At 49.7% G+C, this 27961-nt stretch overlaps 1 protein-coding gene across 1 annotated transcript in view; it reads left to right on the top strand.

Annotated features, from left to right (window-relative positions):
- MAPKAP1 (MAPK associated protein 1) overlaps window positions 1-27449 on the top strand; it is an 82326-nt gene extending 54877 nt beyond the window's left edge. The window contains exons 7-11 of the mRNA XM_084272619.1: window positions 3217-3324; window positions 10047-10187; window positions 15077-15214; window positions 24687-24784; window positions 26726-27449. Coding sequence (XP_084128745.1) covers window positions 3217-3324; window positions 10047-10187; window positions 15077-15214; window positions 24687-24784; window positions 26726-26851 — 611 coding nt within the window. The 3' untranslated portion in view covers window positions 26852-27449. The remainder of the gene's footprint in view (window positions 1-3216; window positions 3325-10046; window positions 10188-15076; window positions 15215-24686; window positions 24785-26725) is intronic.
- The last annotated feature ends 512 nt before the right edge of the window (window positions 27450-27961 follow it).

Consider the following 27961-nt stretch of genomic DNA (forward strand, 5'->3'; position numbering starts at 1 on the left):
CTATCCAGTTTGGGGCTGGAGATGGGGGTTGTTGGGGGGTTGCTAAGCCCCATGCTCTTTTTAAGTGTTAGTGATTGTTTATTGTGCAGATTCACCCCTGACCGTGGCACTCTTCCTTGCTATTGAAAGTTAATGGGGGAAAAATTGCATTCCAAACATTTGAACCCCTGGTAGCCGTGGCTGAACTTAGTTGATCTCTGGTGATCGGTTCAATTTAGTTACGATTTTTAGCCATTAGGCTGGGGCTGAATGATGGTGATTTGGTTGAGGCCAAATGTCTGTAGAAAATTGGCTGTTTGATAAGAGCCCTGTTATCAGAGGGGGATACTTTCTCATTTACATTTAGATGAGTATTGATTATTTATTTACTCAGAGAAGTGAGATTCGTTCCCAATCTTATCTCTCTCGTCTCTGCTTGTCAGCAGAAAGAGAGATAGAGCTCCTGACATCAGCCCAAGATAACAGCACTTTGTAGTGAAGATAAAAGTTGGAATGGGCCTTTTTCTAGTCTTGACTGAAAGGATAAGTTTTAAAAATTAGAACTGATGGGTCATGCTTTCAAAACCCCATTCTGAAGGCTTTGTGGCTTAAATGGCAACAGAATTGGTTTGTTGTTACTCACTCGGATGGCCATTGCCTTTTGCAGGGGAGCTGCTTAATTGGATTATGTGGTGGGATCCTTCCCGGGGCACCCTGGTGCACTGGCAGGGATGTGGTGAGGTAGTGCCAGGCCCTAATTCCTGATGAACCTTCCGCTGTTAGAGGGGAGATCTTGAAATAAAGGTACTGGGGAGATGTGTGGGCAGAAGCCAGGGTGAGGAAGGGACGTCCCTCGCAGAGGATCTCCTCGGCAGCAAGGCGTCCTGGTAGCAGCGTCCAGCGGCACCTCCACAGCTGCTGCTCTGTCCACACACCAGAACAAGCCCACAGGAGAGAAGCTACTCTTGCTGGCAGTGCTCGCAGCGTGTGAGCATGATACACGTGATTTACTCCTCCCTTGCTCCAGCGAGCAGCGCTGTGTGATGCCGCTGGGTGCGGGATGTGCTGGAGCTGCGGTCCCTGCCGCGGCGGGGGAGCTCGGCTTCAAGGTCCACCCGTGCCAGGATTTCAAAGGTTTCTTTCACAGCAGAGCAGAGCATTTGCATCAGGTCACAGAAACCCACAAAACGCAGCTCTGGTACCACCACTTGAACCTCTGTTGCCATTCCCAGAGCAGTGCTATGGTGGGAGACCAAGGAGTTACCTGGTATTCCTGCTGCAGGGACAGCATCTGAACCAGCGAGGGAAGTCTGGTGGGAAGACTCCTCCACAGACTCAGCCTAAACAGTTTTCACCTGTTGTGAACAGAGGCCAAGTAAATATTTTAAAGTTTACTTTAAAAATGTATTGAAGAGTAGATTTTCCTGAGTTCAGTAGCATTTTCTGCTGTAAAGGCCTTGGTGATGCAGAAGGTTGTCTTGTTTTCTCATCTGTGGCTGTTTGGTTCATTAGCAGACAGTTAATATCCCCTTAGTCACCCTTTGCCATGGGCGCGGCGATGGCAGTCAGGATTGCTGATGGCTCTTCATGATGGTGTGAGGATTGTTTCTGAGATGGGTGTTGTTTGTGTGGATCCAGCTGGTGGAATCGGACCCACAGAAAGGGACAAGAAACTGCTTTAAACCTCGTCCCCTTGTCATGTGCCCGGGATGCTGGGGCGCAGCAGGAGCAGGAGCTGGGCCGTGGGCACCGGGAGCCCAGAGCGGATGTCTCGATGCCAGCAGTGGTTCCACTGGCCTTGTCATCGCCGCGCAGCGTTTGAGTGTCGTTGGGAAGGTGTTTGCAGACACAACACAAGCAGGTTTTGCTGTTGCTGATGCTGGTTTTAAGCAAGCAGGTTTTGCTGTTGCTGATGCTGGTTTTAAGCCCACAGCAGTTTTTAAGCACAAATTGATTTCCCGCTTTGATATTTGTTTCAATTCAGTGTGTTTGGCTTCAGCCTAACAACCCAGGCTCGGCTTCTTGAATTGATTTTAAATTTTTAATCACATTCCCAGTAGCTGGGGGAGGAGAAGCGGAGGTGCCGTGTACCTTTGCCGTGCTGGTGCTGGTGCTCCTGAGACGTCTCTGCTGTTTCTCGAGCGCAGTTCGTTCGACACGTGCAGTGGCTGATTCCTCCTGCGCGTAACTGGGTCAGCTCTGGGGGTGAGGGGGCTCCGCTTTAGGGGAAACTTGGGGCAACCTGGGCTAGTGGAGGGTGTCCCTACCCATAGCAGGGGGTGGCACTGGGGGGCTCTGAGGTCCTATTCCACCCGAACTGTTCATGGATTCTATGAAGTGATGCTCTGGGACTGTGCAGCAAGCACTCCGCGTGGCTTTGGGGAGCTGAAAGGAGAGGCTGTAATTGAAATCCCGCTGTAGTAAATTTAAAATTAATTGGCTAACAAATTCCATTTCTTAGGTGTGCCATCTGAGGCTAAAATACTTAAATTATTTTATATGTTTTAAATATTTCATCATATACCATCATAATTCAAAGTCAGGAATCACTCAGAAATCCTTTAAGTACTGGTAAGAGGGAACAGATTGCGTTACTTCAGCGCTGGGGTTTCGCCACAGGAGGACCAGGTAAAGGAGCTCTGCATCACCTGTGGCTTTCGGGTCTCTGTTCAGTGTGTTACCAGGTCAGACAGAGATTGCTCAGCTGGGATGTGGTGGCCCCGCAGCTCCCGGGGAGCCTGTGGTGAAAGGTGCCCTTGGCAGAGGTAGCAGTAGCCAGAACTGTGTGTTGTGGGGCTGGTTTCACAAAGGCTGCTTTCCATCCCCAATTCTTCTCAGGGCAGACACTGCTGGGGCTGCCACAGCCGGGCTGTGCGGGGCTTCCCACACCCGCAGCAGCGCTGCAGGCCGGTCTGAGCAGGGTCTGTTACACCAGGCAGAGCCTCTCCTGCAGCTCGGGCAGGGCTGAATGCAGGCTCCTCGGGCTCAGGAATTACCTGAGATGCTGGACAGGCCTTTGCCAGGTCAGTTGTCATCCAGCTGCAGATGAGCAATGTGGTGTTCTGTCCTGTGCCATCCTCCACCCTGGCGTGGTTGGGGTCCTCCTGCCCAGAAAGAGCTTTGAAACGTAAACGTCTGCCACACTTGTAGGCTACGGGTGATCTCATGTTAGCTGAACATGATAAGCCATCGCTTTGTTAGAAAACAGATGATTTTACAAGTTACTTTATGTTTCAGGTCCTCAGTATCGCCTGGAGAAGCAGAGTGAACCTAATGTCCCAGTAGATTTAGACTGTACCTTGGAGAGCCAGAGCACTTTGGAATTCTGCCTTGTCCGGGAGAACAGTATGTTTCCCCTTTTCACTTTTGCTCTTGTGAATTGCTTAAACTCACATAAGTTATGTATTTTGGAATACAAGCTGTGCTGTCTGGGCAAGTAAGTTTTGACGAGACTCTCTTTCCCCAGGCACTTCTCAGCTGTGCCAAAACAATATTCCAGAGGGAAATGATGGATTTCGTACCTTCTAGTAAATAGTCTGCATCCTGTTTATCACTTCATGATTAATCTCGTTCTGTTAAACTCTGCTCTGAAAAGTTATGGCCAGCCCTGAAAGGCACTGGGAATGTGAAGCCCTCCGTGCCGCAGGCGCTGCGCAGGGAGTGACGTGGCTGCTCCGCAGCGTTTCGCCCTGGCAGCGCGGCTGGCAGAGCCAGCGCTTCCCCTCTGATGGAGTTCAAAGAAACTAATCGTTCAGATAGAACTAGAGGGGTTTGATGATTTTTTTAAGTGCTAGACAAACAATCTTCTCTCCAGCTATGCTCAGATATTTTTATCCTGTTCCTGTTTTAACAGTTCCAGTATTATTTCCTGATTTATTTCTTTACAAGGAATTATAGAAGATTTTAAAAAACCACAACCCAACATTGATTTGTGTTTGCCCTCCGTAGCAGCTCAGTCCATCCATTCTTTCCAGCAGCCACGCTCTCCCTTTTGAGGAGTTTTTCATTCCTTTTTAATTCAGCTGTAAAAATGTTGTTTGTGCTAATGAGGAAACCAGTAGCATTTGTGCTCTCAGCCAAGCCCATGCTGGGAGTGTTTGCTGCAAACAACCACAGTAAGAGCCCGTTTCAAGTAGTAGAAGAGGTTTTTCCTTTCTTTGCAAAGATTAGACATTCCCATTTATGCTTTTTTTGGCTTCAGCATTCTGTATTTTATCCTGAAGTGACAGCAGAGCATCCCCCAGTACCTCCTAATCCCCGTGGCAAGTGGGAGGCTCTGCTCCCATTTAAGGACTAGCAGAGGTGAGACGCGGCTGCCACAAGCTCGCTGGTGGTACCACAGTGCTGGAGCTGAGGTTCAGCTCACAGCTTTGGCTGCCGTTCTCCGTGGAGTGGGACTTGCTCCCGAAATACTCCTGATGCTCCCAGGTAGCAGGGGTGCTGCACACGAGGAACTGGAGCAGTTTTAACCTGCTCATCATGTCGCACCCTTGCACAAGCCAGAATTGCCCAGTGTCAGCATCCCAGCCGATACCTTTGTATCGGTTTTAATCTGAAGAGGTGCATACTAGTCACACTTGAGTAAGTTTTGCACATTTTGACCAAAAATAACACAGTGATCTGTGCAAAATAATAAACACCTGCAGGAGTTCTGTGTGTTTCTGCTGTGCTGTTCCTGGGTGTTCTCTGAGCTGGCACCAAACACTAACGAGGAATGCAGGAGAAACCCTCTGGTGAGTTTAAGAGGGATCTTCCCCTATGCCTGCTGGGGGATGTTTGTGAAACACCCATGCAGGTAACTACACGCAGAGGTGTTGAAGGACAGCACAGTGTACAGGATCAGTCAGCACTCAGGCATTGTGTGTAGCCTGGCTCCCCCAGTATGCAGTAAGAGTGGGTTTTACAGTGCTTAAGGAGCTATCTTTTGGTGTGGCATTGGGATAGAAGTCTTGGCACTTGGGCACTATTAGTACAATAGCTTGAAAACCCAAGGCAACATGACAGGCTCACCTTGGGCATGTTGTTTTTATGTAAACCACCTTTAGCTTAGGTATGCCAGTCAGGAAAAGCTCTGTTAGAACAGCAGTGTGTTTAAACATGCTCTTTGTAGTCTCATGTTCACTTATAAATACACACACACACACACACACACACACACACACACACATATAAATATCTGCCAGTTTCCTTGGGCAAATAGAAAGTTTGTGTCTCAGGGTGTTAAGTGAAACAGAGAACTTTCCATTGTTAAGAAATATGCACAGAGCACTCCTGTCTACCCGACACTTACTAACAGCATTCAGACTAATAAAGTGTTATCAGTATGCAGAACTTTCTAACTCACACGAAGATTTATCTCTAAACTAAAAGCCTGCACTTTGTAATGTGAAATGCTTTTATGTGGAGTAGCAAACTATTCATGGCTAATTTAGTTTTATTCTTACCATCTTACTTCTGGAAAGTTCCTCTTTCTCATTTTATCATTAGATAGTAATTAGTATTCAAGGGAAATTGGTCTTAATATATTAAAATTGGTTTAGTGCCTTTAGACCTGTACCAAAGCCAATGTCTTATTGGAAAATGTAATTGGGGGCTCTGTGTATGTAATTAATTGTATTACAATTAAGAACTTTCATTAAGCAATATACCAGTACATTAAAGTAATAAGGGACATTTTTGCAATGCAGTTAACTTTATATTTTGTTGGTTTATCGAGGAAATACAGGTTCACTTGCTCCTAAACAGGTTTCATGTGGCATTTGAGCATTCTGATATTGCTAATATGTCATTTGTACACAGCCTCTAGTGCTTACAGGAGCTCTTGTGGCTCAGGCTCCTCGGTGTAGCTTCTCACTCATGTTCAGATTCATACCTCTAGTGCCTGTTGTTGCATTATGTTTGTCTCATCTGAAAATCAGGATTTTCTGGGAGGACGTTGGCCAAGTTACAAATACAGCTCTGTATTTCACAGCACTCCATATACTTGAACAAAGACACTGCCTCCAAACCTGCTTTAAAAATAAACCAAGCCAACTAAGGTAAAACCCCCAAGCAGAGTAAAGGCCTTCAGCTCTTCTCTCCAGGCTGGGAAACACGTTCATTTTCTGGATGACCATCAAATACAGAGACTGCAAATTAGTGCCACGTCTGTGGCTTTGAAAACACTACTGGCTCACCACAGTGCCCGTCCTAAAGAGCCCAGTCTGTGGCCCTTGATGCCATCTCTGCTTTGCATTCCGCTTCCGTGGGCAGAAACCGCCACTCTGTTTGTTAAGTCAGAGGCAGTGGCTGGGTGGTGCGTGTGGTTTTGCTGCACACACAGTCTGAGGCCAGGCGGAGGGCAGGCTGACTGGCTGTCTCAGTAAGAGTCCCTCTCTGATGGGGACCGAGACAGGAGCCTTGAGAAGAATCAGGTGGATGAAGTGAAAGGACACGAGGCTGTATGGAACGTGTGTGCCACTGGATGGGGTCTCCCTCTGCCCAGCACCCTGCATGCTCACATGGGGATGCTGGGTTTAGGGAGTTGAAAATAATATCTCTATGAGAACATCCTGAGCTGCACAACTGCTCCAAGGGTCAGGTGAGGGGCCGGCACTGGCTGTGCAGGGTGCTGGAAAACCAAAAGCCTCCCTGTTAGCTGTGGCCGGCCTGGGGATGTGGGGCAGATGCACATGCAGCCCCTTGGCTGTTCCTTTCCTGCTCCATTCATGGATTTGCCTACCTCTTCCAGCAGTTAGGGCCCACCCTGGGGGTTAAGCCCCAGCCCTCGGCTGAGGGAAGGGCCTCCCTGTAGTGGTGCTTTGCAGGTTCCTATCTTCTGCCTTGTTCATCCCACACCTGACCCAGCTCTTCTCTTTCTTTCACCAAGTCCATCATCTTTAATTAGGCAGACTACAAGGCAAAAGTGCCTTTGCAAAGCAGTCTCCATGTCCTTAAAAGGAGCAATAGGGATCTCTTCCTCCCATGACCAGCAGTCTTTCTGCCCCTGCACCATACGGGTCAGCACTTGGGCTGAATAATCGACCTGGAGCAGCCACTTTACTTGATTGTCTTCCCAAGCAGAAGCTTTTACATTCAAAAGCCACACTGTGATCTCCATTACAAATACCCTGACAGGCCTGTAAATATTTGACAGGTTTATTCACAGCTGCTTGCATGTGGAAAATATTTTTATGATTTTTCCCCCAATCAGCTGTTGGAGATGGCTCTTCCCTCGCCGCCGAGCGCCGGCAGTCTCGCAGACATCCTCGCAGAGCTGCGGGGTAAGAGCAATATGCCAAGTTCTGCAGTCAGGTTTTTCCCCGCAGGGCATTTCTCTCTGTTGTTACCGATATTGCTGCTATTATCCAGTGCCCCCTCAGGGGTCCGCATGTCTTGCCATCTTTAGACAGATGATCTGTTTTGATGGTGGAGTTCCTGGCTGCTCTCCCAAGAGCAGCAACTGTAGAAATTCTGTAAACCTGAATCCATTCACAAAGCTTCATAAAACAAAGTCGGCAGAGGTTACGAACACACGGAGCATCTGAAGGGCTTCCAGAGCGAAACCCCGCAGCTGGCTGCTGGGGCTGCGGCAGGCCCTGCTCCCGCAGGTCAGTGCTGGCAAGGTGACTCGCCCTGTCACTTGCAGCCACCGTTCCTACCCACGGGTATGATCTGGTAGGCTGCTGCTTCTCCTTTTAATACCTGTAACTTGGGTGTGTGAATCGGGGAAGGCTCAGCTTCGTAACAGCAGCGTGAGGTCGACATGGAGGGCACCCGCCATGCCAGGGTGAGGAGGTTGAGGCAGGTGGGCAGAGGCCATGGCGGAGGCCAGGAGCATGTGGAAGCCCGCAGAGTGTCCTCCCAGTCAGGGCCTGGGCAGGAGTTTGGAGAGCACCTCGCAGGAGATGGGGGATGAGGTTAATGTCTCGTGGCTCTTTGTGTTGTTTCTGAGCTGCTGCCGATTCAGTGTGTCTGGTGGTGCTGGCACCCCCTGACACTGGGCCCTGCTGTGTGCGGTGCTGCCCGCGCGGCGCGCCCCGACATCGGGAACGGCTCGGAGGTGGTGACTTCCCAGAGCAGGGCTTCGTTAGGGGCTACACTAACGACCTCCACCAGCAGTGACCCCTCTGCACTGCTGGGGTTCACCTGCGGGCAGGGGGGTTCTTGGGTGTAACCACCCATTCCCCCGTGCCGCAGCCTGTGTGCTGGTGTGAGGCCTGCTGCATGCCTGGGAACCGCTGCTGGGGCCGAACGGACGTTACGCTGGTTTTGGGCAGGGAAGGAGGGTCCCCGTTCACTCCTGGCTGCAGGGCAGCAGTGCCTTTGCCCTTCTCCTGCTTTGCTTTCAGGCACTGCCTTGCCACGGTGTTTCGAGATGCTTTTAAGTGCACCAAAAAGTTTGACATATCTCAGTGTATCTTTGAAGTACCGCAGCATCAGGGTTTGACATGATACATTATGATAATCCATAGTATAGAGACATTAACACAGGGGTCTTCGACAAAATACATTGTAATGTCTCTGAAGGAGCCATTACAATTTATCTTGTCATTCTGGAGCATAGAGTGGTTGCAATGCTAAGGCGGCTCTGCATAAATTCACATGTAGACTGTTTCATTTGATTTTTGGAACTCTTTCAAGTCGAATGGCACAGCCCAATTTGTAGCTTAACCCTTCGCCTCCCCACGTCCCCAGAGAAGGGTCCCCAGTTGGTGCTGGGAGCCTGTGTCTGAGCGGTGGGGAGCAGGCAGGGGAGCTGCTGGCATGGGTGGCTCAGAGAGTGACTCCTGCTTTGAGCTCCCGACATGTATTTTGCCTGATCTAACAGCAAAAACTAATCTGCCTGTGGCATGGACACAGAAGAGGTTTATTGCAGGCAGTGGCCTGTGTTACTGAAGTACAGGGATGGGGGGGCTTTCGCTCCATGCTTGGGGGGGGTTTCTTCTCTCCTGCCTCCATTTGTCCCATTTATGGCCAGCCACCACCCCTTAGTCCTTAGTTTCCCTTGATGAAGCAAGAGACTCAGCAGGGCTTCCCCATGAGCCCAGGTCCCCGGGCGGGATGGGGATGTGCAGCCCAAGGGAGAGGTCTGTGCTGGGGGAGTTGGTGTTGAGGCTGCTCCAACTCCACCAAAGTTAATGCAAACAAACCTGACAAGTCCTTCGCCTGCTCTGCTGGATCTTTAAGACCTGTACTAAAACTCCATCATCTCATCTTCCCTTTATTAAAATTTCAGCAAAATATAAAGTTTTCATTAATCTCCTGCAGCAAATTTAGCACTCTGAACTGGCAGTTGATTCAGCTTTTAGGGCTACATTAGCTGGGATATTAAACAAAACGTGTCATTCCTCAGTATCTTCTGTAAGAAGCTAAATCAGTTTTCAAACATATTTATACCACTTTATCTAACAGCATTTAGAGCTGAGATGCTTTATTAGCAGCTGGCATAGAAATTACTCTGCACAAAGTTATATATCGCATTATAGTAATGTTTAAATTGGTGTTAATCCAATGTCATAAAATGTAAAAAATCTTTAAAGTGCGTTATATTTTTTCAGTAATTGGCATTTTGGCTTAATGAGATTGTTACCTTTTATAAAGCCCCTACCTGCAGTAGTAATGAGAATACTAATCAGTAAATAAAGCACAGCTTCGTTACCGCAGGGCCGAGACCGACCCGCGTGCGCGAGGTGCTGCCGGCGCTGCCGCAAGATGCCAGTGGCATGTCGCACAGGGGGGTTGAAACATGGGAGAACAGTGTTGGTGCTGCCCTGTCCAGGGACAGTGCCCTTGACCAGTGCCCTACTGGTGACCGGCTTGGGTGTCCCCAAACCGTGGAGATGTCTGCAGTGTGGGGGGGTCTCGCATCATGCGAGAATCAGCTGCTGGGACATGGCCCTGCTCCTCATGTGGGACACAAGTGCACATCTCGTGTCCTTAGGGAATTGGTGGGTTTGGCTTTGAGCATTCCTCCTCCCAGGGACGGCCCCGAGCGCTTTGTTCTGCCTCGCAGCCGTCCCTTCGTCCTGGCAGAATGGTGTGCCGTATTTTAAACCGCCGTTCATTGTTGTTGGCTTGTTTTGCAGGTTCAAGAGGAGAAGAGGTCTCAGAGGAGGACCCCCAGATCGATATAGCTACAGTTCAGGACATGCTCAGTAGCCACCATTACAAGTCCTTCAAAGTCAGCATGATCCATCGGCTTCGATTCACCACTGACGTTCAGTTAGGTAAATCAATCCGCACTGTAACGCTCAGGAAAATGGAAGGGTTCAAACCTTTGGCCACCTCTAATAGCTGACTGTCCATCTCGGGCGGTGTTAACGCAGCCATTAGCACGTTGGGCCATTGCACCGCGCAGCGCGTCACTTGAAAGTGTTGCTGGCGTTTCAGCAGTTAAAAAAATTGCTTCCAGTGGAAAATACTTCGGTATTTTTATTGTCCTCAATCAGCTAGCACATGTTTCTTCTGAGAGAAGGCCATTATTTAGCCACCTCATCTCTTTTTTTTAACCTAGACTTCCTAATGGAAAGCTTCTTGCCAACTGTTTTGTTATTTTTAAATGGGGCTCCACAAAGTTGGGAATGATGAAGTTTTTCCTTTTCTCAGACGGATTTTAACAGCCGAGTGGAAATTTGAGGTGGAACAAAATAAAACTAGCATTCTCTAAGGTTTTATATTGCCCTGATTAGCTTTCTGAATACTTTTGAAAACCCGAAGGCCAAGGGCTGACAGAATCTTGAATTATAAAAGCCCCATTACTGCTTTAAAATGATTGAATGGCTTTTTATCTTTGTGTTTAAATTGTGAAAATTTGATTAATGATGCATCGATGGGTGACCTGTGACATTCCTGCAAATACCTTCCATAAAGAAATGATTCAGCAGTAAAATATGAAGTGCTGGAATGTTTACAAAACGCGTTTGTTCTGCAGAATTCAGTAGGATTGTTCAATTGAAGCTCCATGAGTTCCTGCATTGCTGCCACTACAGCCTCTCTGCTCTCCCATCCCTAAGCCCATCTAAAAGTGTCTGTGTCTCGTGTTTTTACAGAAGAGGTTTTCTTAGTTTGGTTTGAACTGTCTTGTTAGGGAAGGATTGATACGCTGGTGCTGAGGCAGGACAGCACTGGGCATGTTCTCTGCCTGTGAGCCAGCTCGGGGTGTGAGCGTTTGCTTCCAGTGAAGTTTGACTCACTGTATCTGGAAAGTGTCAGGAACGAGAGCTTGGAAAGGTCAGGCAGATCACTAAAGATAAATGGTTAAGGGAGAATGGCTGTTAAATGAAACAAATGGCTTAACTTGGGTAGCAGTGAAGGAGCTGACCCTGTCCGGTGGTGTAAGGGCCATAAAATTTCCCTTTTACAACAGTCTGTGAACTTGCACACCACAGATGGCAGCACACTGACAGTGGGATTTTTATAATCCAACTGGTTTTTGAAAATCAGAGAAAGCCCCAGAGGGGTGTTCAAAGCCTGGGCAAATGTACAGCGTCACAGCCATCAAGTAAAGGTTTCTCCTGAATTATTTTAAGCTCTTAAAAGAGCACTGCTGTTAAAATACACATCCAGGTGCTCTTTGGGTTCGGGCTGTGACTGTGTTCGCCTTGTGCGTGTGACAGACTGCTCCATACAGCCTGAGCTGGACGGAACGGTGCCTAACGATGCCTCCTTGTTTTCATTGCTCATGGGTAGCTGGGGTTTGGGAGCTGCTCAGTGCCAGTCTGATGAGGGCCAGCTGCAGAGACTCCTCCGTGCTACCAGGATGTCCTCAGTTCTGCACAGTGCCTGTACCAAAGCGACAGTTTTTCCCAGGGACACTGAGGATTGTTCCACTGCTCCACATCCAGGTGTCCGTACCCATGCAGAGCATGTAGGCCAGCAGGCTGGTGGCACTGGAGGTATCAGGCTGGTTTGGGGGCAAGTCCTTGCATCCCAGGCTGCATGTGGAAGGATGCTCACATGGGACAGAACCCAGAAGGGGTGGAGGAAACCCCCTGTAGCTCACCCCACTGCCCGCAGGCTGCTCTGGCACTGCCAGACACACGCGTGGCTGCATTTCCATCTGCTCCAGTTGGACTTGAGCTGCCTAGAGCTGGTAGCGATGGTGTGAGCTGTGTTTGGGAATTCCAGTTTGCCTACTGGTACTTCAGATGTTTTGGCTGGTTTGAGGCCTGATCACTAAATTTCAGGCAAGGCTTCCAGCAAATACTGGAGTAAGCTCCATCTTCTGCACATTGTGCGTAGTTCTGTAGTAAAAAGCGATGTGTAAATGGCCAGGGGAGGAATGACTGCCTTTGGTCTGATGGATACGTTACCCTGCAGAGCTGGAGCAGTTGAAGGTCTGGGGGTTCTGGTTTAGCTCACATTACCGTGCAGCACACACCCTGCAGCACTCAACATTTTTACAAAGGTTCTATCAGGTTGTGAAGGAATAAGATGTTTGCTCGTGTATCACAGAGGCAAAACTAAAATCAGCATATTGTCTTGGAAAATTACTGCTGGCAAGTGTGTCAGGAGGGGGGGGGGCAGTTGCAGACCCCCACAAAGGGATCAAGAACAGAACAGTGTTACTGCACTAACACATCAGTGACATTTCTTTTGATAAAATGAATGAATTAAAAAAATAGTAAGGGAGCATTTTTACTTGGGATTTGAGCATGACTAATTTGTGCTGCGATACAGAGACTGCAGAAGCCACATCCATAATACTGGTTTGATTTTAGGTTTCAACACATACAGATTGTGAGAACAATAACACAAAAAAGACAACGTTCTTTGTCAATGTGCTCTGTGGATGTGTGTGAGCTTAAGCCCGTGATGTCGAGATACAGAAATAATGGATGAAGTATACAGCAACAATTTGCAGATAAAAATAATAGAAGTTAAAGTGTATTTTACATGATAAAAAAAGATGAAAGAGGAGGAAGTCTGTTACATCGGAGATGGTTACAAAATCCATGCTTGGTGAAGTAGCCTCTGCTGAGAAGATTGATGCAATGGGGAGTGACCTTGGCTTGGAGCAGGAGCTGGTGATGTATGTATGAGCATCTCTCTGCTAAATGGACCCAGATTTGTAGCACTAATATACATGGAAGCCCAGAACCAAACTCAGGATGGCAATAAATCAACAGCCACTTTGGGTGTCATTTCTGGTTTATATTCCACTATTGTTCTATCACTTTAATTCATGTCACTATCATCTGTTCATCTGGAACAGTTTTATATAATTTTCCAGTGGAGTTACCTGACAAATCCTATCAAATTAACAAGGTGCATTAACAATATTGACTGACTGTGAATTCTGAAGTTGCAGGACCATACAGTGAAAGATTTGAAGGGATATTTTCAGGGGTGAAGTTTTTAGAGGAAGGGAACGACCCTCACACACAAAAGAATCTGCACCTTTATTTTTAGAACTCGCCGTGACTTTTTCCAGTGAGAACATAAGAATTGGTACCACCAACTTTGCATATTTTCTTTAAGCTCCAGAAAAGGCCATTTGGAGTTACAGTGAAATAACACTGATTTTAAATAATCTGTCCAGAGTTAAATTGCAAACCAAAATGGGCTCCAGATACAGCATCAGCCTGCTCAAATTACCTTGTTCTAGCAGTCCTCGTGTTAATTGGACTCTTGGTACGGTGCTTAATTGAAATGGGGTCCCTCTGATGTGACGAATGTTCACATTCTTAGCTCAGCAGAAGGGGGGTGCTGTGTTATTAGCACCTGTCAGAATAGCCAGGTTAAAATGAAGGCCCCTGGTACTCATGGAAAGGGCAGCGAGAAGCCGGCTGTAGGGTCTGCTCCTTGCTGCCTGCAGCTCTGGCTGCAGCGTTGCATCAAATACAAATTCTGCAGCCACTGCCAGGGTTTCAGACCCACTGAGCTCCTTTTGGAGGGTGAGGGAGAGTCACTGTGTGTGCAGCATCTTCCTTTTATTTCGTCACATCTCTTAAAAGTTTTGTCCTCAGCTCCTGGAGGTTTTCTTGTGCTCCCGAGGAGCCAAGTGTAACGTGTGTGAAAGCATCGTGCCACAGCCGCGAGGGAAAAGGTTCCCTCTGCTGTTTTGCCAGAGAGGCAGGAGTTAGATGATGTTTAAATGCTTTTTCCCTGGATTTCTTCCTTTCGTCCCGTTCCCCTGAGCTTCACCCGTAACTCAGGGCCGAGGCAGCAGCGTTGGTTTTAAGGCTCTGCACATCTTGATGCAAAAACCACACTGGGAAGTTTGTCCAGTCTTGTCAACAGCTACTGAACAACGAGCTTGTGTTCGCCTGCAGCGCAGCAGGGCCTCTGCTCCGCGGTGCTGGGCCAAAGCCTGCTGTAAATCCCAGTGAGTGAGTGGGCCGATGCCGGCACCTCAGCCCCCAGCCTGCCCTGGCAGCGTCCCCCTGAAAGCCAGTTCCTGCAGAGCTTTATCAGGAACGTGTGCAGGGCTGACCGAGGAGGGGTTCCTGCCCTGGCTCGCCCAAGCTCTGCTCCAGGATTCACGTCTGGCAGTGTGCCGGGCCCAGGTCAGCCTGCGTGCGGCAACCCCGAAGCCCCATCCGCTTGGGAAGCCCATGGTGGGCAGCAGGGCCCAGCGCCTGTGCCAGGAGCTACAGAAATCCTCAGCTCGCTCTGAGAGCAGCCTCATTAGAGCCGGCTTTAAAATGCCAGCAGTGTAAAGACTCAGGATCTCCTGGACTGGATGTCTTTGTCTGGGTGGCACAAAGCGGTTCCCGTGACGCTGCGGCTGGGTGTGTGCAGTGCGAGGTGCAGCAGGGCCGGGCTGTGGCAGTGCCTCTCACTGTAACAGCCCTGACTGAAAAACTAGCAGTATCTTTTTATAAATCTTGCAGCTCGTGTAGCTGCTGCTTCCAGGAGAGCTCTGTATGTGCTGAGAAGGGTTTTCTCGGTGATATTTCTTTCCTGCTGGTGGGCTTGTGCAGAACGAAATGCAGATTATCAAATGCGGTTTGATAACCATTTGCTTTTGGTTTCACAAGCTCCTGTGCTTTCAAAAAGCCCAAAAGGGCAATATACCTTCATCCCATTTAAGATTTATAAAGTGTGTCAAGCGGCTGATACGAAATCGCTTAAACAGATCACTGTTGTGGCTCTCTATTCTTTCTCATCTCAGGTATTTCTGGAGACAAGGTAGAGATAGACCCCGTTACTAATCAGAAGGCCAGCACTAAGTTTTGGATTAAGCAGAAACCCATTTCAATCGATTCTGAACTCCTCTGTGCCTGTGACCTTGCGGAAGAAAAAAGCCCAAGTGAGTAGTCCTTTTTATTTATGTTCTCTCTTCTCTCCCTCCCTGTATGTGCTAGATGTCCAAAGAATTATTGCTACCATGTCCTTTTCTTTCTATAGGTGTATTTTATTCATTATGGGATGTTTTTAATCTGACTGGGTTCTGTTACAGAGAACACAGCATACGGAGACACACGTTTTATGAGGGTCCTTTTAACGCTGCTCGCAGCTAATGGCATCACTAAGGGTGTCTGTTGCCTGCTCTCCGAAGCCATGGGCAGTGTCAGGCCAAGGGGAGGCTGGCTCTGCCCAGCCGGTCTCTAGCCCATAGCACGGCCATCAAACCCGTGTTTTACCATCGCTGCAATTTCTGTGAACTCCTCCACATCCTGACTGGTTTGCAACAGTTTCTTAGGCACATTTGAGGGTCTCAGGCGTACAGTGGGTACTGGTGCAGCCTATGTATGCCTCAGCCGTGGCTGCAGGGTTGCTGGGATTACGACATGCTGCTCTGCAGGTTCTGTTTTGGGGAAGGTGACTGTGCCGGGCCGGCAGTGACAGCAGCCAGAGGCCAGGTGGGACATCCCGAGCCAGCGGTCATCAGCACGGGGTCAGAGTTGTAGAGTGTGACTTCAAAAGCCAAGTGCTTTTGCTTGTCCTGTCACTGGAGTAATGAGAGTCTACATCTGTAAAATTTGTTTTAACAAGCAGAAGACAGGCCCTGGGGGAATTGGGCAGTGTCTCCTGGCGGTGCCAAAACGTAACCAGCTCCTATCACAAAGTAACCGCGGCTCAAACTCCGATGGATTTTATTACACTTGTGCTTCTGCAGGGTAGGGATGCTGAGTATTAAGTACTTATCTGCAAGGTGACAGAGAGGGAGAATTATGTGATACATATTTACAGAGGTAATGATCTGTTCAGTTCTCTTGGAAGAGTAAATTTATGGCTGCCACAGATTTTATCAGCAATTATTGAACTATATCCTTCTCCCCTTCATTACCCCTTCCTACTTCCATGTTCTTAGCCCAGGCATTGTCTTCCTTTTCTGTCTCTCTGGCAGGTTTTCATGGTCCTTGGGAAGGCACGATCCCAGGGAGGGGCTTCCCACGGGACCAGGCAGTCCAAAGTGTGTAGCCGTTTTCTTTATAGTTCATGGTGCAGTTTTGCACTTGCAAAAACATTCACACCTCTGGGCTTGCAGCCACATTGCATTTGAAATTCAAACACTTGTGGTGCTAAAATTGTGCCCACAAAATGGGGCTGGATCTGAAACGCCAGGCTCAAAACCTGGGGTTTCCAGATGTTGGGGCTGTCCCTGACACCTCCAGATTGGCGTTCCGCAGGGACCGGGCTGTTCCGCCCCTGAGGCAGCACCTGCACCGGTAGGAAATTATGTTTCATACCCAGATCCTGCCAACCAGGGAGCAATAAGGGACAGAACTGCAGCCCCCAAGCAGAGGCCAGCGGCGGAAGGGCAGCACGTTCCCGTGTAGACTGTCGGGTGAAGAACCACAGTTAGATTGGAGAGGATGGTGACAGGTTACAAAAGGCATCCTTTCTGATACCAGGGGGGGTCATTTACTCGGGTTTGCATGGCCATCAGAAATGTTTCCTGTTAAATAAGTGTTCAGCACAGTTCCAAAAGGAGAAGATAAGTCCTCCTGAAATCTGCTGACCTCCTCCCCATTCACTGAGGATGCTCCAAAAGTCGTTATTTTAGGCCAGTAGAAGATACTTCTATGTGACATTTCAGAATGATACATCCTGAGGAACTCTCAACAGCAGATCAGTATCTCTTGAATTTTAAATGGAAAAAAAGTTATTTTAGTAGCATAAAGGAATGAAACTCACTGTATTTCACAAGTTTTGTCTGTGATTTTTATCAGCACAGTGATATATGTTTGTAGCAGAGTTTACATCAAAAATTATTCCCGGATCTTCCTTGAATGAATTATTGCAAAGAAAGAGAGGCTGAGTAAAGATAAGGTCTTTGAGTTCTGCAATATATTTTGTTTTCATGTTTTTATCTCTTGTAACACAAACATGCTCCATCTCGTCTCTCAGAAGTGTTCTGCACATGCACAGAGCTCAGGCAGTTACACAGGGTGAGTGCCCCGAGAGCTGCCAGCCTTCTCCAGCCTCCAGCCCTTGGTGCTGGGGATGGAGGGTGGCTTTGCCAGGCTCATGTTGTGAGGGGGGTGAAGGACCCTCTGGGCGGGACCTTGCTGCCAGGAGGGGCAGGGGGTGTTGGACTCGGGTTTGGTTGTGGTGACCTGAGGTCTCTGCAACACTTGTTCCTCTGAACGTGGTGATTAATGCAGATTAGTACTGGGGCAGCTCTGACATTCTCTGGATTAAAGGCATTTCAGAGCCCTGAGCGGTGCTTTGCCATGGGAAGGCCGGGACAGCAGAGGCCTATCAGGAAGTGCAGAGCCTCACACTTGTTTACTGTTCACTTGCCCTGAACAGACAGGGCTGGAGCAGCAGAGCTGTAGTGGCACTTGTGTGAGTGTTAGAGGGCTCAGCAACTTCGGAGGCGATGTGCTGGGAATCCTCAGGAGGGGCTGGGGTGGCTGCGGACGGGGCCGCAGCTTCCCTGGGCCTGGGAGTTGGGCGAACCGAGAGCTGCGTCAGTGAGAGCAGAAGTGAAAACAGAAAGCTTTGGCATCTAATTTGCCATTAGTGGGGGCATTGTAGGCAGGAATGGCTGATGATTTTTGTTTGCCCTTGTAGTAGGACTGGGTCAGCATTTGAATTTTTATTTGTAAATCAAATCAGACTCCCTGAATTTAGACAGAGGGAAGAGGTAATGGCCCTGCTGGCTCGATCAAATGCCATTAGAACCTGAAAACACTGTATATAAACGGCTTGTTTAAATCAGGTTCGGGCTGATTATCACGAGAGATTCTGAATGTTTTGAATCTTGAAAGGAAGCATCCTATCATTGAGAAATAAGATTTAAGCCTTAATAAAGTAGTTGTCATTTTTATAGCTGAAAAGAGCTTTGTATCTCAATTAAGTGTACATAATATAAAGTCTTAAGGAAGCAACATAATACGTTTAATACAATTATATCCCTTTGCAATAGTGTAATTTAAAGGAAATCTGATTCCGTTAATGTCTCTTACATTACTTGGACAAGGGAGAAACTTCAGTGTCACTGGCCGCTGCCGTTGTGCTGTGTGCCGTGGGCCGAGCGCGGCTGTGATGGACGCCGCAGCTGCCCCTTCCCAGGCCGCGCTACCGGCACCCTCGGCATCCGGCGGCGCCGAGCCGGCGCTGATGCGTCAGGGCTGAGCGGACGCAGGGCAGGCCTTCCCGTGGCACCAAGGCTGCTTCGCTGGGCAGGGCTGCAGCTTCCCACCTGCCTGGGGCCCTTCCACTCGGGGTATTTTATGATGTGGAAATGGGGTTTGTTGATAATTCACTTGACACGCTGAAGACATGCTCTCTGTGCTCCTTTCCTGCCTTTTTCTGTTCTGATAAAGCAGATAGATCTCCGTTGCTTGGTCAAAATATCCTTAAAAATTAAGGTAGTCTAAACAAAGGTGTTCTGTAGGTCACAGAGTACACGGGTAACTTGGGTTTGTAATTTAATTGCTCGCTTTGCACCCTGCAGCTTAAGATTTCCTTTAAATTCTTATTCCATTGTTGCACTGGGGCTTAACAGAGTGTTAACCTGGTAATAGGCACAGGGCCTCCCCATTATATGTCTCGCTATCGAGCGGTTCTGCATGACTAGTTAAAAAAGATGGCAAGAAGATTAATGAAAGGCGCCTGGTACAGAAGGGGGGTAGGTACCTTTGCAAGACTTCTGGCGAGGAGATATTAGAGCTGAACCAGAGCTTGGCTTTTTCTTTATCCTGTGACCTTTGAACCTGCCTTACTGTCGAGAGCTGCCAGCGGAGCCGACGTTTTGATTGATGTTGCTACACGAGTCAGTCTTTCCCATTGAATTCCACATCTGCACGAAAATAGCTTTTCTAGCAGTATTCATACTGGCTGTAAGTGATAGCCAGAGTGATGCCTGCGCCGCTTTTATGTACTTTTCATTTAAAGCTAAAGGTATGTGATGTTTTAATTCAGTATCCAGTTCCTCCAGATTATGCACGTTGGGTAATACTAATTTAATGAATTCATTACTGGCTTGCAAAAGGACTGAAGCCGTACAGAAAGCGTTGGGAAGGCATGGATCCCTGCTGCTCGGGGAGCTTAAATAGAGATGTTGCACGTTTGCTCAGAGCCCTGCCGTGGAGCCAGAGCAGAGAGGCAACAATTACCCGCCTGCTCTGCAAATGGCACACAAAATCCTGTGTGGTCGCTCCTAATACCTGTGCTCCTGCTGTGAGTGATGCGGCGTGCGACACAGGAGAGGAGAATGCCAATGTGATAGGGAACTAATCACAGAATCGCATCAAAAGGTAAAAAATGGGTTCAGCAGAGGAAATGTTCCCAAACTCTGGGTTTGGAGGGAAGGAAACCTCCAGGGGTGTAACAGAAAGACAGGAGTCCAAACGGACGTGGATGTGCTGCTCGCAGAGCGGTGAGGTGCCTGGGAGGAGGGAGGCAGCGGAGGTGTGGGTGGCGCTGGCTTTGCTCCGTTCCCCGTGGCAGCCGGGATGGTGCCCGGGCTGGGGCGGGAGGGCTCGGCAGTGGGTTTGGTGGTGGCCGGGGGGCTCTGGCAGCGAGGGCTGGAGGAGCCAGCAGCGGTTTGGCGCTGGTGAGACGCTCCTGCCCGCTGCCCCTCCGGCGCGGCTGCCACTGATTAAACCCATCCCTATCGAGCAGCCTTTTCATAAAAGTACTCTGGAGCACAATCAGGAGCACACATTGCCTCATCCTTTTAACAAATATGTTTTGTAGCCCTATTAAAAGGGGTCTTCATCTATCCTGTCAAAGCTATTCTGCTGGGGTTTTTTAGTTTAATTACACTATCCAATTAAAACTCCTTGCTGCATTTTGATTCGCTTCTCCTTGGGCTTGAGTGGATATGACATTTACAAGGCTCGCCTTTCAAGCAGACAATGGCGTGATTGATGAGGTGCAGACGCAATGAAGGAGGCGATTGCCATGTGGAAACACTGCTTAGTGCATTTTGATTTATTTATCATCTTTTTTTCCCAAACAAGGTTGCTGGTGAAGAGGTTTTGGGCAGCCCCGAGTTCCACCTCAATTTTCACCGTTCTTGCAGAAATCTTTATTAGTATTCTGCCTTTGATAATAACTGGAAGAGGAAACAAAAGGGGTTGGGGGGGGGAATCCAGATGTGTGAATAGTTCCCACAGTTTGACATGAAAGTGGATGTATGCAAGACTTTAATTGCAACTCTGCTTTCAGGACATCTGGAGAGGAGACAGCACTAACAGCAGTGGTTTGTAATAAGCCAACACCAGCACATAGCGACCCGCGACACAGGAAGAGGGAAAAGGAGACGTGCTGCTCCCTGAGAGCGCTCGTCAGCTCTTCTCCTTCCCTTACCATACCCGTCACTTGCTCTGGCCTGAGTCGTGTCAGGGTCTGAGGGTTATCCCTCAGAGGCCAAACTCGCCCGTGGTTCCACTGGATTGGTGGGGTCAGGATCTCATCTGTAACTGTGATGGCCCTCACTACCTCTGAGGGAGACACCACCCCTAAAACACGTGCCTCAGACCAGTAGCGCTGCATAGAAGGGGCTTAACCCCCTTTGACACTCAGGACAGTGTTCCTGTCCAGTCTGTGTCCCTGACCGAGATCCGTACTGAGGTCCGGCTGCAGCTTGTGACATCCCCCTAGAAGGAAACCTCGAAGAGGCTGGCAGGATGGTGGTACAGCACTTGTCTCTTTGTAGGATCTTCAGGCCCTGCTGTGGTGCCACAGCATCATCTTTGAGGTAGCACATGTGGGTTTCAGATGACAAAGTCCCTCCCCACAGCCTCCCAATTCACTCCAGCAGTGGCTGGTGAGCAGAGGTTACCCCAACCCACGCAGGCTTCAGCTAAATTTGCCTTGGTGCAGGAACACTATTTGGGTGTGGTTTGTTTTCACCATTCCTCCCTTTCTCCTGGTGCATTTGTGGTTCTCTGAGCCCCTTTCTGAGCCCCTGAGAAGAGGTTCCAGGTTTGGTCTTGTTCTAGTCTCTGAAAGGGTGAAAATCTGTGATGGTGTCAAATGATGCCCCTGAGTGTGTGTTCTTCAGAGAGGACTTGCTCTAGCTATTCATTCCACTAATAACTCTTAATTGTTGACTTCTGCCTTATGGCCCTGTAATGACAAAGCAATCATCAAGGTATATTGAAAAATTTACATAAATTTGCATCTCCCAGTGTTTGTTTTCTGTTTTGTCCCATTCATGAATATTCTTTTCATCCCCCATCTAATTAGTGCTTGAATTTGGGCATGCTGGCAGAGAGGGGTTCGGTCCAGCCTGAACTGGGGGGTGGGAGAGGAAGAAGGCAAACCATGCCAGCCCTGGCAGATTGTCTTGTCTTGTGCAAATTCACATCCTTCCAGTTTTTGCCAGGCAAAAAGAATACTTCTCAGGCTCTGATAAAAAGAGTTTCTTACTTAGATTACAAGGTGGATTCTGTTTCCTCCCCTGTGTGAGGTGAAGGACAGCAGGCTAAGAAGTTGTCCTGTATTTCCCCGGTCGGTGGCCACTGAGATTCGCACGGGGTTTGCCAGTGCCGGGTGGGCAGGTTTGGGGCAGCTGGAGCTCAGCAGAGTTTCTGCCCCACTGCTGGGAGAGGCGGGGGGGCTGCACAGCTCTCACCAAACCTGAGTGGCATTGCGCCTGGCTGCCTCTGGTTGTGCCGTGAGGAGCCTCTGGCTTTGCTGGGGCTGGAGTGTAGGGATGTTAAAGGGCAGGAGATGTGCCAAACAATGGAATGCAAGGCCTGGCCTGGAAGAGTAAATGAGCCATCCTCAGTGATTTCCAGGGAATTAGCATCCCGCCTTTCCGCCCCAGTCTGCCCGAGGCTCTTCTCCAGGTGTAGCCACACAGGAGCCTATTAGTGTTCCCGGGTTAGGGAAGATTTATCAGTGCTCAGAGCGGAGGCCAAAGGGCACCCGCGGCAGGATGTCGCTTCCCTGCTGTCGCAGCGAGGTTGGCCCCAGCACGGCTTGGACATGGCGGCAGGAGCAGGGCTGCTGGTGGCACCTGCACGAAGCCCGCGCTGAGCTCACCCTCTACGCCGTACCCACATCGTGACAAAGCCTGTGAGACCAGATGATTTCCTGTCGCTCCTCTTGCCTTCTGTACACATTTTAGCAGATAAACATAGTTGGGAATAACGTGTATTTTCCGTTGTGCAGCTGATTAATTCTGATGGCAACTACTGACATTGTCCCCTGCTTGGTTCGCTCTCCCCACCCGCTGCAGCGGCTGCACCAGATGCACTTGTGCGCGGTGCGGGCAGCACCCACGGCTGCTGGGATCACACACTTGTGTTCGAGACCCGCAGGCTGAAGGATACTGAGCCTCTGTTCGTGGAGGAGTCGCGGTGATGGCGCTGTTCGTGCAGTGTCTGTGTGTGTTTCGGTTCTGCCGCCGCATGTGGCAGAAGCCGCCTGAGCCGCTCGCTGGTGGTTGTTACCAGATACCCCTGCATGGAAATGCAAAGCCAGTGGAGTTCCTATCGATCCCTGAGTTGCCACGCGTGGTGCTGTGCTGGGAAGAGTCGCACACGTATTTAAGTGCTTTTGGAAATGGAAATCAGCCTCACAATTCATAAATTCCATCTGGCTAGAACAGTGGCAGGGCAAAGTGCCCCTTCGGATTTCAGCGAATCCGTACTTCAGGCTGTAAATAGTGTGACGCAGACACGGGGCGCGTCACGTAATGCGGGAATGGAGCATTGCGAGGAACAGTCGCCTGGGCCAGGGCTGAGCCGGGTGCCTGCGCTGCAGGTTGTGCTCCCCCTGCCCTGTCCCAGAGAGCAGAGCGGTGGGGTGCGAGGCTGCGCTGCTGGAAGTGAGTGGCTCAGCTCCGGGCCCTTTCAGAGCCCCCCGCCTTTCCCACCGCCAGCAGCATCAGGAGCAGCGGCACGGTGAGGCCAGCGCGGCAGAGCAGCTTCTCGGCTGGAGAGAAACGTCCCACCCAGGTGACGGAGTCTCGGTCCACACCAGGAGCTGCCTAATGAACTTCCAAGGCCCAAACCTCAGACCCTGGTCGGGATCCCCTGCCCATGTGTTGTACCTGGGCACCTCTGGGTGTTAGTGGCCGCTGCCTGTCACGGGGTGCTGTATCAAACATCTGAGGAACACTGTGGCACCGATGGGGCGCGGTGCTGTGTCCTGTCCCCAGGAGTGGTGCTTCTGGAGCTGTAAAGATGCCGAATGCAGCGGCAGCCAGCGCCGGGCACGCATGCATTAACATACTGATCAGGAGGTCCCGCGTTTTTAGCACCGCCGAGGCATCATTTGTCAAATGATTTAAAAGGGTTTTTTTATTATTATTAGCCAATTTTTCAATATAGGATTTATATTCCAGATTAGTGCATCATAATGGTGTTTAATTAACATGCCACAGTAAAATACTCATGTCTCAGGTTTTCTGGCCACAGATCTGAGCATATATCAGTCACTTTTTGGAGATCTGGAGCAGCAGATAATGTAAATAAGGCTTCAGAGTCGCTTTCCCCCAGGCCAGCGACGTGGCTGCCACATACGGGTTGCTCATGTTGACCTTTGAACCGAATGGGCTCTGAGGAGAACACTGGAAAAGTGTCATGTGTGGGAAATGTTTCCTTTTCCTTTCGGAGCCGTGAGCATCCCCACAAGGGAAGGACATTCTGCCTTCCCAGGTGTTGTGCAGAGACCCATCGCTGGCACCGTCCCTCCCGTCCTGCCCACGGTGCTGTTGCAGATCGGTCGGTGGTCCCACATGGCACCGGAGCAGCCACGGAGCCTGGCTGGGCCGCCTGGGCCACCAGCACCTCCCATCCCTGTAGCCCCTTAAAGCTCCGTGTGGGACCGCGCAGCCCTGAACAGTGAGGTGCTGCAGGGAGGGAAATGACAGCTGGGTGTGAACTGGGGCCACCCCGCTCACAGGGCATGAGGTTCCCAGTCCCAAGCACGTCTCATGGCGTCGCTCCTCTGTCCTTTTGTATCTGACGCTCTCCTTGGCCACGAGCAGCCAGGCCGGGCAGGTGGCGTTTCGGGGAGAGGTGGGGGCAGTGGAGATCCGGGGGTGAATTGGCCTTTTGTTTTGGTGAACAGCTCCATGAAGCTCCTGGGCTGAGCAGGAGCTAACTACCTGTTTGATAGATTTCTGCCTTTCCTGCAGTGGGGATGCGATGGGAAAAGGAACTTTATTGACTAGAGTTCAGCTGCTCCTGTAAGCCACCACTTGCCTTAAATTGAAATGACATGAGAAGCCTGTCAGCGTTTCATTGCTTCCTTCTGTCGTGCTGATGGTATGCGAAGATCACCATCTGTGGTTCTCTGCTGTCAGGCACACGAGCGGCTGAAACTTTGCAGGAGGATTCTGAGCAGTTTTTTTCTTATCTTTGCAGGTCATGCAATATTTAAACTTACATATCTAAGCAATCACGACTACAAACACCTTTACTTTGAATCAGATGCTGCTACTGTCAATGAAATTGTACTGAAGGTGAGTATTAAATTTTAACACGCCCCAAAATCCTGGGTGTTTCACCACTTGTTAGACACGAAGGTGCTTGGGAGGCTCTGGGAATACGTCAGTGGTGCAGCCCCACTAAGGTGCATTTGCCTCACCGGCGAGCTGCTGCTGCCTGGTGTTTTACTCCTTTCTCAAGCAGCCTCACAGCAGCTGCCCCATTTGTGCATTGCGGCTGCTTTTGGACTTGTCTCTGGGTAACAGCAACTCCGGCTTTCTGCGGGGTTTACAGGAGACCACTGAGCTTTATTGTGTCCAGATAGTTTGCACCTCCAGCCCCACGGGACAGCCGCAACGCCCGTGCCTTGTCCTGGGACACAGGTCTGGTAAGGCACCGCGGTGCTGCTGGTGTGGGGCCCAGCCTCACGGTCAGGGGCAGAGCACTGGGCTTGTGTAACACCAGCCCCTGGTCTGTGACGAGCCAGAGGAGCCGGGAGGGTGGCTGAGCAAAGGTCCCGGCACCGTGGCAGCTCTCAGGGCCACTGCTGGGAGGCTGCAGGAGGCTCCAGTACAGCCATGTGCCGATGTGATGTTTGAGGCTGCAGGTTATAGCCATGTTCAGGGCTCCAGCACGGGCAGTGATGGTGCCAGCACGGGGCTTCTCCTGCCTCTCACATGGCCGTGTACCGAGCACGAGGGTCCTTCTCCTGCCCCAGGACTCCCTCAGTGCCCGTGGTCCCTGTGGTGCACGCACAACACCCTTGGAAGGTTAAACCTGGTTTTCCACAAGCTGATATTCCGTAGCAGTTCAGAGAGCAAAAAGCAATGCGTTTGGTGAGCCATCTGCTATGTTTGCTTTTATTTTCTGTGTGGAGTTAAGAGGATGGACAAATCACTGGCACACCCCAAAACAGCTCTTACAGGAACAGGGAAGCGAGTGTGTTTGGGGGGTTCTGCTTCCCTCGTGTGGGGCCGTTCCCTTTGTCCCCACATTACTTCCAGTGGGCTACCGCAGCCCGGACACTCGGCACAGCCCCGACTGGCCGTAAATGAAGATCTGCTGTGAGTAAGGTGAATGTTCCAGAGAGGAACATCACTGCCTGGTTCCTCTCTCTGCAGCTGCAGATGCCCATGCTGGACAGTGTGTGGCCTTCTGCAGAAGTTGCCAGTTTGTTTTTCATTCCATCAGCATGAGGAGATGTGGGGAAATCCGACTTTTCAAATTAGGCTTTTTACATGATCAAGTGAGAGAGACTGAGGCTTTATTGACCATGAAAATTCCCTATATTTTTATGCCTTAAGCTGTAATATGCAATGAAAGTGAAACACTCTACAGTGCATAAAATTGTGCAAGTTTTAAGCCACAGCGTATTAACCAGCTAATGGCAGACCAAAGGGCATTTTTATCTTTTTGATTCTTGCATTAACCTTCCATTAAAATTATCTATGTGATTATCACAAAGCACTGGAGATAATAAATTTAGGGAATAGCAGGCTTGTTAAATATCATTTAAAAATGCTTTCATCAAGTAAAATGTGCCAAAACACAGGGAAACTCCGAGATCAGCTGAGTATGCAAACATCGTAAGGCAAGAAGTACTTTTATTGAAGCCGATAAAGTCTTTTATTAAACCCATTACGATATTAGACCAGCACTCTGGGCCATGGGGACTGGCTGCCTTCACCCAGAGGTTTGGGTGACAGGGGTGGGATGGGGTGGGAGGGATGCCAGGAGCCTGCAGCTGCCGTGCCCACCCCGTGCCGAGCCGAGTGCCGTGGGAGGAAGAGCTGAAAGCGGCTGAGCACCGAGTGAGGATCCCTCACTACTCTGGGTTGTTCCTGCTGAGCTTTGCTGATGCCCCAGTGGGACCACGGTCACCGAATCCCCATCCAGCTGGGAGGTGTGAGTGTCCCTGCGCTCTGGCCGCCCCGTTCGTGCACTGACCAAAGTGAACACCGTTTCCTGTCTTGCAGGTTAACTATATTCTAGAGTCACGAGCAAGCACAGCCAGAGCAGATTACTTTGCTCAGAAACAAAGAAAACTGAGCAGGAGAACAAGCTTTAGCTTCCAGAAGGAGAAGAAGTCAGGACAGCAGTAGCACCTAGCCTCGAGGAGAGCCTGTCTGCCCAGTTGGGAGGAGGAGACGCTCCCCACCGCCCGAGCCAGGGGGGAGCCAGGACTGTGGTGCTCCTGCTGCAACAGGCTGGAGCTGCCGGGGGAGAAACCTGAATTATCCCGTCTCTCACGGTCGGGAGATGATCCCTCATCGGGGATGGGAAGTCTCCCCTGTGACAAAACAAAGAGCCATATCAGCCGGAAAGAAGACTGTTACGCTTCAGGTTCCTTTGATTAGAAATAAGAGAATGACGTAGACTGGCATCATTTAATTACTGTATTATGTACAATCACAAGAAGAGATGTGATTACATATTATTTCACAGCCTGGTTAAAATAAATTATATACATCTGTAATACACCCACGTACACACAGGTATTGCTTGTGACATGATCAAATTTCTAAAAACAAAATGTAGGACAAATGTATCCATTTTTACTATTAATAAACAGATGTAATCTTTTTTCAAGGTCCATATGATGCACAGTTCTTTTGGGGGGAGGCTGCAGTCCCAGATGGTTTCACTTCTGTTGCTGAAGTGCAGGAGGCAACCGTGAGCCAGGGAACAGCAGCCATTGCAGGGGAGCCGATTGGCGAGGCAGCGCTGTGACAGCCAAGTCTGTTGTGGTTTGTTTTGTTCAAAACCGTTTGTATTTAACTGTGCTTTTCAGCTTTGCATACGATTTATTGGAAGTTACTTGCTGTAGGCAGCACGGTGTTTGGAAAACCAAGGCAGCGTCTCGGTTTGCAAGGAGAGCGTCCTCCTACCCGCGTCAGTCCCGGGACACGGCTCCTGCCGCTGGGGTCTGCTCTTCCTCCCCGAGACAGCTGGCACCTGAGGACTGAGAAATGCCTTCACCTTTTCTTAATATTATTCCTTAAAAGGCAAATTCAAGACCTCCTTGGCACTGGGATTCGTAACTCTTTTGGCCTTGTCCATCCCTACTGCGTCAGGGAGCGCCCGAGCGGGATTGCTGGGGACTGGAGCTGCACTTGGGGCTCCAGTCACCAGACATTAGTCCTTCACAGCTCTCTCCAGTCGCTGCAGCTGGAGCTGGCTGCAGCGCTGCTGCGGGCTTTATATCAACAGAA

Source organism: Gallinula chloropus, assembly GCF_964237585.1.
Source record: "Gallinula chloropus genome assembly, chromosome: 18".
Taxonomy (NCBI): domain Eukaryota; kingdom Metazoa; phylum Chordata; class Aves; order Gruiformes; family Rallidae; genus Gallinula; species Gallinula chloropus.